A 12,475-nucleotide genomic window follows, 5' to 3' on the forward strand; every position below is an offset into this window, starting at 1 on the left:
GGACGCAGCCGGAGGCAAGATTGCACCACTCAACAGGCTGTTCCATCATGCTTCCTCTACCCATCAACACAGGCTGTTCCATCAGGCTTCCTCTACCCATCAACACAGGCTGTTCCATCAGGCTTCCTATACCCATCAACACAGGCTGTTCCATCAGGCTTCCTCTACCCATCAACACAGGCTGTTCCATCAGGCTTCCTCTACCCATCAACACAGGCTGTTCCATCATGCTTCCTCTACCAATCAACACAGGCTGTTCCATCATGCTTCCTCTACCCATCAACACAGGCTGTTCCATCAGGCTTCCTCTACCCATCAACACAGGCTGTTCCATCAGGCTTCCTATACCCATCAACACAGGTTATTCAATGTCAGACACACAAATCATTTAGAAAAACATCTGGGTATTTAAAAAAAAAAAAGCAGCATCATGCAGGAAGCCATAAATAAACAAGTTATGAATTATTAAATAAAGAGAAGTCCTTCAAGCTTTTAAAATATATTGGTTTTCAAAGCTGCTCCTTCAGTAAGTACCATGTCAGTTCTTCTTGTAAATAAATGTCTCCTAGATTAAAAAGTTAAAAACACAAGAATCTGAAAACATCCCACTTTTGTTCTTAACCAGCTGCTCTTGGGCACACCACCATAGCTATTATTATTATTATTATTATTATTATTCAGTGTCTTTGTAATATAGTTGGTAAAGCATTGGCAGCTAGTGACACTACACACAAGCAAAATACAAAAACCTTTGTAAATATCAAATATATAAAAGTTTAAAAAAGGGGATGGGGTTTTGTGTTTAGAAAATATATGCAGTCAACATATCAAAGAATATCATACCAGTCAACTTTGGTGAAAAACACCTTAGTAAAAGAAAATACATTCTCCCAAAATGTGTCCCCCCATGCCAAAGCTAAAGACGGATTCTCTCACCTTTTCCCAGATTACCATAAAAGGCAAATACATAAAAACGTTGAAAATGTTTTTGTCCTTGAAATTGAACCAAACTAACTTACAAAAGTCAAATCAGTTAATATATTCCCCTACCTTTTTCCTTTTAGAAAATGAAAGCCATTATGTTTTAAAACTAGGGCTGTCAAAGTTAACGCGTGACATTTGTAATTCCCGTAAAAACAAAATTGGACACCGTTTGTCTCAATTTCTTCATCACACGGAACCTTTCTGGGCGCTCGTTTCCACACGGACCCTTTTGATGGCTTGTTTCCGCACGGACGGTTTTAAGCGCAACACACAACACGCTCTGTGCCTGGTCACGCCTCTCAGTCAGTGTGACCTCGGTCTCAGTAGCGCTGCCGGGCTCTTGTGGTGCCCGACGCGCACAGCTTTGAACAACAGTTAAAAGGAAAACTGACATTAAGTTCAACCATAAACACATTCCCAGGCGTTTCTTTAGATAACAGCAAAAACATAATTTGTACAAAAGCGTTTAGCTTAGTTATGCTAACGCTAGCTAGCTAACCAAACTAAAATGTTTACAATGCCATGCCTGATTGCATCTTGAATCAACTAGCTAGCTAACTTCCCACTAAAACAGGAAATCCAATCCATTCACCTAACGTTACCGTTTTAGTTTTCAGGTTAAGTTCAGAAAAGTATCCTAATTCTAGTAGCAGCTTGTGACTAGTTGGTGTTGAGGAACATAGATCAGTATCCTAGGCTAGATCTAACAGTTGTATTATATTTGACGTGACCTCAGACCTGTCTGATCGGTTGTTAATTGGACAGGTTAATTAACATTGGACGGGTTTAAAAGCCCTTTGTCTCCATGGATACAGTTCTATCTTCCTTATAGTCAACACTCCAATCAGAAATTGGCAGAACACTCATGTGGAATGCCTGAAGCTTTCAGAACTTGAGTGTGTGTGTGGCAACTGAGGAAGTGTTAAACTTCAAGAACATTGATAAGAGGGAGTAGAGGCCTACTGAAACATTGATAAGAGGGAGTAGAGGCCTACTGAAACATTGATAAGAGGGAGTAGAGGCCTACTGAAACATTGATAAGAGGGAGTAGAGGCCTACTGAAACATTGATAAGAGGGAGTAGAGGCCTACTGAAACATTGATAAGAGGGAGTAGAGGCCTACTGGAACATTGATAAGAGGAGTAGAGGCCTACTGGAACATTGATAAGAGGGAGTAGAGGCCTACTGAAACATTGATAAGAGGGAGTAGAGGCCTACTGAAACATTGATAAGAGGGAGTAGAGGCCTACTGAAACATTGATAAGAGGGAGTAGAGGCCTACTGAAACATTGATAAGAGGGAGTAGAGGCCTACTGAAACATTGATAAGAGGGAGTAGAGGCCTACTGAAACATTGATAAGAGGGAGTAGAGGCCTACTGGAACATTGATAAGAGGGAGTAGAGGCCTACTGGAACATTGATAAGAGGGAGTAGAGGCCTACTGAAACATTGATAAGAGGGAGTAGAGGCCTACTGAAACATTGATAAGAGGGAGTAGAGGCCTACTGGAACATTGATAAGAGGGAGTAGAGGCCTACTGGAACATTGATAAGAGGGAGTAGAGGCCTACTGAAACATTGATAAGAGGGAGTAGAGGCCTACTGAAACATTGATAAGAGGGAGTAGAGGCCTACTGAAACATTGATAAGAGGGAGTAGAGGCCTACTGAAACATTGATAAGAGGGAGTAGAGGCCTACTGAAACATTGATAAGAGGGAGTAGAGGCCTACTGAAACATTGATAAGAGGGAGTAGAGGCCTACTGAAACATTGATAAGAGGGAGTAGAGGCCTACTGAAACATTGATAAGAGGGAGTAGAGGCCTACTGAAACATTGGGAGCGTTAGCATCTATGTTCGCAGTGACTTTTGTGCCGTTTATAGTTTAAAATGCCATTAAAAACATTCATACAGATGATTTTCTCTCTTTCCCTTACAATCCAAACATAGTATGTCTATAACTCAATGCACTGCTTTTTAAAAATGATCTTTTTTTAGGGCCAAATTTAATCAAATAAAAAAAAGATTAATGTTATTAACTCTATTAATTATTTGAATCGTTTGACAGCCCTATTTAAAAACTAAACAAATTCACTTTTGCAAATGATTTCCTTTCTGGAAAATGTTTCAACTTAGTATGTTGTTATGGTAGCCATGCAATAACTGCACTCAGGAAGAGAAGTGCACTTAATTTGAATTTAAATGTTAAAAAAGGACCAAACTTATTTAATAAACTTCAGAGTACTCTGTTCCACCTCATCCCCCTCTTCTTGGTCCACCTCTCTTTGGATCAGTTTGTCAAGTTCACTTGTTCTCAGCTGTAGAACTCCAGCTCCCAGAATCCTCAGCTCTCCAGAAGCCAAGAATTCCATTGCATCATTTCCCCACTGCTTCCTCTCCCCCAGTGTCACGGTGACCAGGAACCATCACCACTATACACATACTAAGGGCCCGTTTGATCTCTCTATAAAGCAGTTCTGTACCGTATGTACAAAAGGCACTCAGGCTCCGTGTGGCTCTCAGAACTTGAAGAGGTTGATAAAGCCTTGTGGAGAAACAGGCTTACAGCAGCTCTCTGTGTTGTTGGCTGTGCAAGGGTGGTTTGTATCCTGAAACCACAGAGAGAGAGAGAGAGAGAATTTAGTATAGTAAATTAATTCTAAAGAAACAGAAATAACTGTCTAATTACTAGAGATGAAGTGTTCCCAACACTACCTTCCAGAAGAGGATGTGACAGTGTGTGACACAGAGAGAGAGAGAGACAGAGATGATGGAATGAGAGATGTTGAAGTGTTCCCAACACTACCTTCCAGAAGAGGATGTGACAGTGTGTGACACAGAGAGAGACAGAGATGATGGAATGAGAGATGTTGAAGTGTTCCCAACACTACCTTCCAGAAGAGGATGTGACAGTGTGTGACACAGAGAGAGACAGAGATGATGGAATGAGAGATGTTGAAGTGTTCCCAACACTACCTTCCAGAAGAGGATGTGACAGTGTGTGACACAGAGAGAGAGAGAGACAGAGATGATGGAATGAGAGATGTTGAAGTGTTCCCAACACTACCTTCCAGAAGAGGATGTGACAGTGTGTGACACAGAGAGAGAGAGAGACAGAGATGATAGAATGAGAGATGTTGAAGTGTTCCCAACACTACCTTCCAGAAGAGGATGTGACAGTGTGTGACACAGAGAGAGAGAGACAGAGATGATAGAATGAGAGATGTTGAAGTGTTCCCAACACTACCTTCCAGAAGAGGATGTGACAGTGTGTGACACAGAGAGAGAGAGAGACAGAGATGATGGAATGAGAGATGTTGAAGTGTTCCCAACACTACCTTCCAGAAGAGGATGTGACAGTGTGTGACACAGAGAGAGACAGAGACAGAGATGATAGAAGGAGAGATGTTGAAGTGTTCCCTACCTTCCAGAAGAGGATGTGACAGTGTGTGACACAGAGAGAGACAGAGATGATAGAAGGAGAGATGTTGAAGTGTTCCCTACCTTCCAGAAGAGGATGTGACAGTGTGTGACACAGAGAGAGACAGAGATGATAGAAGGAGAGATGTTGAAGTGTTCCCTACCTTCCAGAAGAGGATGTGACAGTGTGTGACACAGAGAGAGAGAGAGACAGAGATGATAGAATGAGAGATGTTGAAGTGTTCCCAACACTACCTTCCAGAAGAGGATGTGACAGTGTGTGCAGAACTGCAGGGTTTCACTGTATTGCTCTCTGACAGGGTAGCAGCGACACAGCTTAAAGTACATCTTCTTCCACTCCAACTGGCCCTTGTCTGACACCATCAGACGCTTACGGATCTGCACAGACAACACACACACACACAACCTTTAGTCATGTTTAACTCCAAATGCTTGCAGCTTTTGATATCTGCACTGCAACAAAATAAAACACACACACACACACACAAAAAGAGATGCATTCAGTTTTAGTGTTAAGGTTAGAATTAGGTTAAGGGTTAGGAGCTAGGGTTAGAGTTTTAGGGTTAAGATTAGAATTAGGTTAAGGGTTAGGAGCTAGGGTTAGAGTTTTAGGGTTAAGGTTAGAATTAGGTTAAGGGTTAGGAGCTAGGGTTAGAGTTTTAGGGTTAAGATTAGAATTAGATTAAGGGTTAGGAGCTAGGGTTAGAGTTTTAGGGTTAAGGTTAGAATTAGGTTAAGGGTTAGGAGCTAGGGTTAGAGTTTTAGGGTTAAGGTTAAAGAAAATACGATTTGAAATGGGACTGAATTGTGTGTCCCCACAAAGTTAGTTATAGAAGACTGTGTGTGTGTGTGTGTGTATATAAATAAATACCAGTCTGTACCTGTCTGTCAGTGAAGTGGTGCTGGCAGAGTCTCTTCCACAGCAGCCTGTCCTCAGTGAGTTGTCCCAGGTCTGGAGTCACCTGTCCCAAACTGACCAGGTCCCTGCCATCTGACAGACGCTCCATGATGTTCAGCTGCAGGCTGGCAGGCAGGTCTGTCAGGGTCATACCCTTTGACACAGGCTGGAGGGGAGTGGACACACAGAGACTTACATTTTGTCATTTTATTTTACCTTTATTTAACTTGGCAAGTCAGTTAAGAACAAATTCTTATTTTCAATGACGGCCTGGGAACAGTGGGTTAACTGCCTGTTCAGGGGCAGAACGACAGATTTGTACCTAGTCAGCTCGGGGGTTTGAACTTGCTACCTTCCGGTTACTAGTCCAACGCGCTAACCGCTAGGCTACCCTGCCGGCTCTACACTCTAACCGCTAGGCTACCCTGCCGCCTCTACACTCTAACCGCTAGGCTACCCTGCCGCCTCTACACTCTAACCGCTAGGCTACCCTGCCGCCTCTACACTCTAACCGCTAGGCTACCCTGCCGCCTCTACACTCTAACCGCTAGGCTACCCTGCCGCCTCTACACTCTAACCGCTAGGCTACCCTGCCTCCTCTACACTCTAACCGCTAGGCTACCCTGCCGCCTCTACACTCTAACCGCTAGGCTACCCTGCCGCCTCTACACTCTAACCGCTAGGCTACCCTGCCGCCTCTACACTCTAACCGCTAGGCTACCCTGCCTCCCCTTCCACATAAGGTGGAAGCTTTTGGTTTTGCTTCCTTTCTTCCTTCAACAACAATATATATTCCTTATATCCATTCGTATTAAAGCATCTCTAGTCCTGGGGGTATCAGCGATTGGCTGAATTCCAACTAGCTGGGTCTCACAGGTCTAAAACAACTAAGGTAAATCCAGAAACGTAGAGATGCCTGCAGGATCCCTGGACCAGAGTGGCTCCATTCTAATATAGTCTTTCATTTCCTTGACAGATTCCTTATGATCCTGTAAAAGTTTGGGGGCTCAACCCTGTTGATCTGAATGTTGTCCAGCTGTTGTTGCCACTGCAGGATGTTCTCCATGCTAACTAGCTAACTAGCTAACTAGCTGTGCCTGTCCTACTCACCCTGTTGATCTGAATATTGTCCAGCTGTTGTTGACACTGCAGGATGTTCTCCATGCTAACTAGCTAACTAGCTGTGCCTGTCCTACTCACCCTGTTGATCTGAATATTGTCCAGCTGTTGTTGCCACTGCAGGATGTTCTCCATGCTAACTAGCTAACTAACTAACTAGCTGTGCCTGTCCTACTCACCCTGTTGATCTGAATATTGTCCAGCTCTTGTTCCCACTGCAGGATGTTCTCCATGCTAACTAGCTAACTAACTAGCTGTGCCTGTCCTACTCACCCTGTTGATCTGAATGTTGTCCAGCTGTTGTTGCCACTGCAGGATGTTCTCCATGCTAACTAGCTAACTAGCTAACTAACTACCCGTGCCTGTCCTACTCACCCTGTTGATCTGAATATTGTCCAGCTGTTGTTGCCACTGCAGGATGTTCTCCATGCTAACTAGCTAACTAGCTAACTAACTAGCTGTGCCTGTCCTACTCACCCTGTTGATCTGAATATTGTCCAGCTGTTGTTGCCACTGTAGAATGTTCTCCATGCGATGGACCCAACAGTTGATGTTCCCCACCAGAACAGACTTCCCCATGTCCTGCACCAGGCCACACAGAGACACGTACAGGGTCTGAAGGAGCTCCTTGATGGGCCGAACATTCTGCTGGTCACCGAGGACTGTGGAGGGAGAGGACAAGAGAAACATTTTTTCAGCAACTCTCAGGAAGACAAAATGGAAGTAGATTTCATTAGTACTTCTAAACTTTGTATTATGAATGTGTTATTTCATTATTTTATTTTTTTAAATATATATTTTTAAAGGACACATCGTGCCTGTGCAGTTAATACACATGGTGTTCTGTGTTCCCTTGGTAGTGCTATTTACACCACCCTGTGCAGTTAATACACATGGTGTTCCCTTGGTAGTGCTATTTACACCACCCAGAGCAGTTAATACACATGGTGTCCCTTGGTAGTGCTATTTACACCACCCTGAGCAGTTAATACACATGGTGTTCCCTTGGTAGTGCTAGTTACACCACCCAGAGCAGTTAATACACATGGTGTTCCCTTGGTAGTGCTAGTTACACCACCCTGAGCAGTTAATACACATGGTGTTCCCTTGGTAGTGCTATTTACACCACCCTGAGCAGTTAATACACATGGTGTTCTGTGTTCCCTTGGTAGTGCTATTTACACCACCCTGTGCAGTTAATACACATGGTTAGAGGAAGTATGGAGGTCGTAGTGCTCCCCAGACCTGGTTGTTGACATGGTTAGAGGAAGTATGGAGGTCATAATGCTCCCCAGACCTGGTTGTTGACATGATTAGAGGAAGTATGGAGGTCGTAATGCTCCCCCAGACCTGGTTGTTGACATGATTAGAGGAAGTATGGAGGTCATAATGCTCCCCAGACCTGGTTGTTGACATGATTAGAGGAAGTATGGAGGTCATAATGCTCCCCAGACCTGGTTGTTGACATGATTAGAGGAAGTATGGAGGTCGTAATGCTCCCCAGACCTGGTTGTTGACATGATTAGAGGAAGTATGGAGGTCATAATGCTCCCCAGACCTGGTTGTTGACATGATTAGAGGAAGTATGGAGGTCGTAATGCTCCCCAGACCTGGTTGTTGAGGTTGTTGACATGGTTAGAGGAAGTATGGAGGTCGTAATGCTCCCCAGACCTGGTTGTTGACATGATTAGAGGAAGTATGGAGGTCGTAGTGCTCCCCTGACCTGGTTGTTGACATGATTAGAGGAAGTATGGAGGTCGTAGTGCTCCCCAGACCTGGTTGTTGACATGATTAGAGGAAGTATGGAGGTCATAATGCTCCCCAGACCTGGTTGTTGACATGATTAGAGGAAGTATGGAGGTCGTAATGCTCCCCAGACCTGGTTGTTGAGGTTGTTGACATGATTAGAGGAAGTATAGAGGTCGTAATGCTCCCCAGACCTGGTTGTTGACATGATTAGAGGAAGTATGGAGGTCATAATGCTCCCCAGACCTGGTTGTTGACATGATTAGAGGAAGTATGGAGGTCATAATGCTCCCCAGACTTGGTTGTTGAGGTTGTTGACATGATTAGAGGAAGTATGGAGGTCGTAGTGCTCCCCAGACCTGGTTGTTGACATGGTTAGAGGAAGTATGGAGGTCGTAATGCTCCCCAGACCTGGTTGTTGACATGATTAGAGGAAGTATGGAGGTCATAATGCTCCCCAGACCTGGTTGTTGACATGATTAGAGGAAGTATGGAGGTCGTAATGCTCCCCAGACCTGGTTGTTGACATGATTAGAGGAAGTATGGAGGTCGTAATGCTCCCCAGACCTGGTTGTTGACATGATTAGAGGAAGTATGGAGGTCGTAATGCTCCCCAGACCTGGTTGTTGACATGATTAGAGGAAGTATGGAGGTCGTAGTGCTCCCCAGACCTGGTTGTTGAGGTTGTTGACATGATTAGAGGAAGTATGGAGGTCGTAGTGCTCCCCAGACCTGGTTGTTGACATGATTAGAGGAAGTATGGAGGTCGTAGTGCTCCCCAGACCTGGTTGTTGACATGATTAGAGGAAGTATGGAGGTCATAATGCTCCCCAGACCTGGTTGTTGACATGATTAGAGGAAGTATGGAGGTCGTAGTGCTCCCCAGACCTGGTTGTTGACATGATTAGAGGAAGTATAGAGGTCATAATGCTCCCCAGACCTGGTTGTTGACATGATTAGAGGAAGTATGGAGGTCGTAATGCTCCCCAGACCTGGTTGTTGAGGTTGTTGACATGATTAGAGGAAGTATAGAGGTCGTAATGCTCCCCAGACCTGGTTGTTGACATGGTTAGAGGAAGTATGGAGGTCGTAATGCTCCCCAGACCTGGTTGTTGAGGTTGTTGACATGATTAGAGGAAGTATGGAGGTCGTAGTGCTCCCCAGACCTGGTTGTTGACATGATTAGAGGAAGTATGGAGGTCATAATGCTCCCCAGACCTGGTTGTTGACATGATTAGAGGAAGTATGGAGGTCATAATGCTCCCCAGACCTGGTTGTTGAGGTTGTTGACATGATTAGAGGAAGTATGGAGGTCGTAGTGCTCCCCAGACCTGGTTGTTGACATGATTAGAGGAAGTATGGAGGTCATAATGCTCCCCAGACCTGGTTGTTGAGGTGGTTGACATGATTAGAGGAAGTATGGAGGTCGTAATGCTCCCCAGACCTGGTTGTTGACATGATTAGAGGAAGTATAGAGGTCGTAATGCTCCCCAGACCTGGTTGTTGACATGATTAGAGGAAGTTTGGAGGTCATAATGCTCCCCAGACCTGGTTGTTGACATGATTAGAGGAAGTATAGAGGTCGTAATGCTCCCCAGACCTGGTTGTTGACATGATTAGAGGAAGTATAGAGGTCGTAATGCTCCCCAGACCTGGTTGTTGACATGATTAGAGGAAGTATGGAGGTCATAATGCTCCCCAGACCTGGTTGTTGACATGATTAGAGGAAGTATGGAGGTCGTAATGCTCCCCAGACCTGGTTGTTGACATGATTAGAGGAAGTATGGAGGTCGTAGTGCTCCCCAGACCTGGTTGTTGACATGATTAGAGGAAGTATGGAGGTCATAATGCTCCCCAGACCTGGTTGTTGACATGATTAGAGAAGTATGGAGGTCGTAATGCTCCCCAGACCTGGTTGTTGAGGTTGTTGACATGATTAGAGGAAGTATGGAGGTCGTAGTGCTCCCCTGACCTGGTTGTTGACATGATTAGAGGAAGTATGGAGGTCGTAATGCTCCCCAGACCTGGTTGTTGACATGATTAGAGGAAGTATGGAGGTCGTAATGCTCCCCAGACCTGGTTGTTGACATGATTAGAGGAAGTATGGAGGTCATAATGCTCCCCAGACCTGGTTGTTGACATGATTAGAGGAAGTATGGAGGTCGTAATGCTCCCCAGACCTGGTTGTTGACATGATTAGAGGAAGTATGGAGGTCATAATGCTCCCCAGACCTGGTTGTTGACATGATTAGAGGAAGTATGGAGGTCGTAATGCTCCCCAGACCTGGTTGTTGACATGATTAGAGGAAGTAGAGGTCGTAGTGCTCCCCTGACCTGGTTGTTGACATGATTAGATGAAGTATGGAGGTACACAATAATAAACTAGGAAGTCATAAAGAGGGGGGAGGAAGACCGGATTTGAGATTCAAACAGAAAGAGAGCTCACCTTTCTGCACCACTCTCTCCAGGATGTTCATGTAATTTTTCTGAGCCACTCCGCTGAGCGAGGGCAGCTGGGACTTGGCAATGAGCTCCAGCAGCTAGAGGAGAGAGAGACAGAGAGAGAGAGAGAGAGAGAGAGAGAGAGAGAGAGAGAGAGAGAGAGAGAGAGAGACAGAGAGAGACAGAGAGAGAGACAGAGAGAGAGACAGAGAGAGAGAGACAGAGAGAGAGAGAGAGAGAGAGAGAGAGAGAGAGAGAGAGAGACAGAAAACCAACATAAATATCAGCAGGCCTACTGTCAGACTCACAGACTCGCTCTGTTCCTCAATTACTTATTGTTTGCTATGCTTGTCTGTCTCCGAGTCACAAATAGCAAGGCCCTGGTCAGAAGCAGTGCACTATGGGCCCTGGTCAGAAGCAGTGCACTATGGGCCCTGGTCAGAAGCAGTGCACTATGGGCCCTGGTCAGAAGCAGTGCACTACGAAGGGAATCGGGTGCCATTTGGGACTCAAGCTGTTCTTCCATGACTGACTGCTTATTATGGTTTTATGGTCTCTGTAGGTGTAGAAAGACAGACAGAGCTCATTTCACAACAACAATCTGATCTCTATGGAGACGGTGGTCTCTATCAGACTGTTGGAACAGAGGAGGTGTCTCCTGGTCTCTAACTATCAGACTGTTGGAACAGAGGAGGTGTCTCCTGGTCTCTATCTATCAGACTGTTGGAACAGAGGAGGTGTCTCCTGGTCTCTAACTATCAGACTGTTGGAACAGAGGAGGTGTCTCCTGGTCTCTATCTATCAGACTGTTGGAACAGAGGAGGTGTCTCCTGGTCTCTATCTATCAGACTGTTGGAACAGAGGAGGTGTCTCCTGGTCTCTATCTATCAGACTGTTGGAACAGAGGAGGTGTCTCCTGGTCTCTATCTATCAGACTGTTGGAACAGAGGAGGTGTCTCCTGGTCTCTATCTATCAGACTGTTGGAACGGAGGAGGTGTCTCCTGGTCTCTAACTATCAGACTGTTGGAACAGAGGAGGTGTCTCCTGGTCTCTATCTATCAGACTGTTGGAACAGAGGAGGTGTCTCCTGGTCTCTAACTATCATCAGACTGTTGGAACAGAGGAGGTGTCTCCTGGTCTCTAACTATCATCAGACTGTTGGAACAGAGGAGGTGTCTCCTGGTCTCTAACTATCAGACTGTTGGAACAGAGGAGGTGTCTCCTGGTCTCTATCTATCAGACTGTTGGAACAGAGGAGGTGTCTCCTGGTCTCTATCTATCAGACTGTTGGAACAGAGGAGGTGTCTCCTGGTCTCTATCTATCAGACTGTTGGAACGGAGGAGGTGTCTCCTGGTCTCTATCTATCAGACTGTTGGAACAGAGGAGGTGTCTCCTGGTCTCTATCTATCAGACTGTTGGAACAGAGGAGGTGTCTCCTGGTCTCTAACTATCAGACTGTTTGAACAGAGGAGGTGTCTCCTGGTCTCTAACTATCAGACTGTTGGAACAGAGGAGGTGTCTCCTGGTCTCTATCTATCAGACTGTTGGAACAGAGGAGGTGTCTCCTGGTCTCTAACTATCAGACTGTTGGAACAGAGGAGGTGTCTCCTGGTCTCTATCTATCAGACTGTTGGAACAGAGGAGGTGTCTCCTGGTCTCTAACTATCAGACTGTTGGAACAGAGGAGGTGTCTCCTGGTCTCTATCTATCAGACTGTTGGAACAGAGGAGGTGTCTCCTGGTCTCTAACTATCAGACTGTTGGAACAGAGGAGGTGTCTCCTGGTCTCTAACTATCAGACTGTTGGAACAGAGGAGGTGTCTCCTGGTCTCTATCTATCAGACTG

The 12,475-nt window shown here is 45.3% G+C and overlaps 1 protein-coding gene and 1 long non-coding RNA gene across 9 annotated transcripts in view; one reads left to right on the top strand and one right to left on the bottom strand.

Annotated features, from left to right (window-relative positions):
• Positions 1-2,142: 2,142 nt before the first annotated feature.
• Positions 2,143-12,475, bottom strand: part of LOC127920268 (F-box only protein 32-like) — a 21,898-nt gene continuing 11,565 nt past the window's right edge. The window contains exons 5-10 of one of the 3 annotated variants that reach the window (XM_052504172.1): positions 10,633-10,726; positions 6,918-7,102; positions 5,305-5,487; positions 4,567-4,801; positions 4,230-4,320; positions 2,143-3,591 (exon numbers count right to left, since the gene is read on the bottom strand). In XM_052504172.1, the coding sequence (XP_052360132.1) occupies positions 3,447-3,591; positions 4,230-4,320; positions 4,567-4,801; positions 5,305-5,487; positions 6,918-7,102; positions 10,633-10,726 (933 nt within the window). In that variant the 3' untranslated portion in view covers positions 2,143-3,446. Of the gene's footprint in view, positions 3,592-3,854; positions 3,874-4,229; positions 4,321-4,566; positions 4,802-5,304; positions 5,488-6,917; positions 7,103-10,632; positions 10,727-12,475 lie in introns of those variants that run through there. The other 2 variants (XM_052504173.1, XM_052504174.1) reach the window with 2 other exon arrangements.
• The window catches only part of LOC127920269 (uncharacterized), a 4,653-nt gene continuing 3,432 nt past the window's right edge, over positions 11,255-12,475 (top strand). The window contains exons 1-2 of one of the 6 annotated variants that reach the window (XR_008105543.1): positions 11,255-11,322; positions 11,888-12,016. This is a non-coding gene — a long non-coding RNA (uncharacterized LOC127920269). Of the gene's footprint in view, positions 11,409-11,771; positions 12,017-12,475 lie in introns of those variants that run through there. The other 5 variants (XR_008105540.1, XR_008105542.1, XR_008105541.1 and 2 more) reach the window with 5 other exon arrangements.

This window comes from Oncorhynchus keta, unplaced genomic scaffold (genome assembly GCF_023373465.1).
Source record: "Oncorhynchus keta strain PuntledgeMale-10-30-2019 unplaced genomic scaffold, Oket_V2 Un_contig_1875_pilon_pilon, whole genome shotgun sequence".
NCBI classification, from domain to species: Eukaryota; Metazoa; Chordata; class Actinopteri; order Salmoniformes; family Salmonidae; genus Oncorhynchus; species Oncorhynchus keta.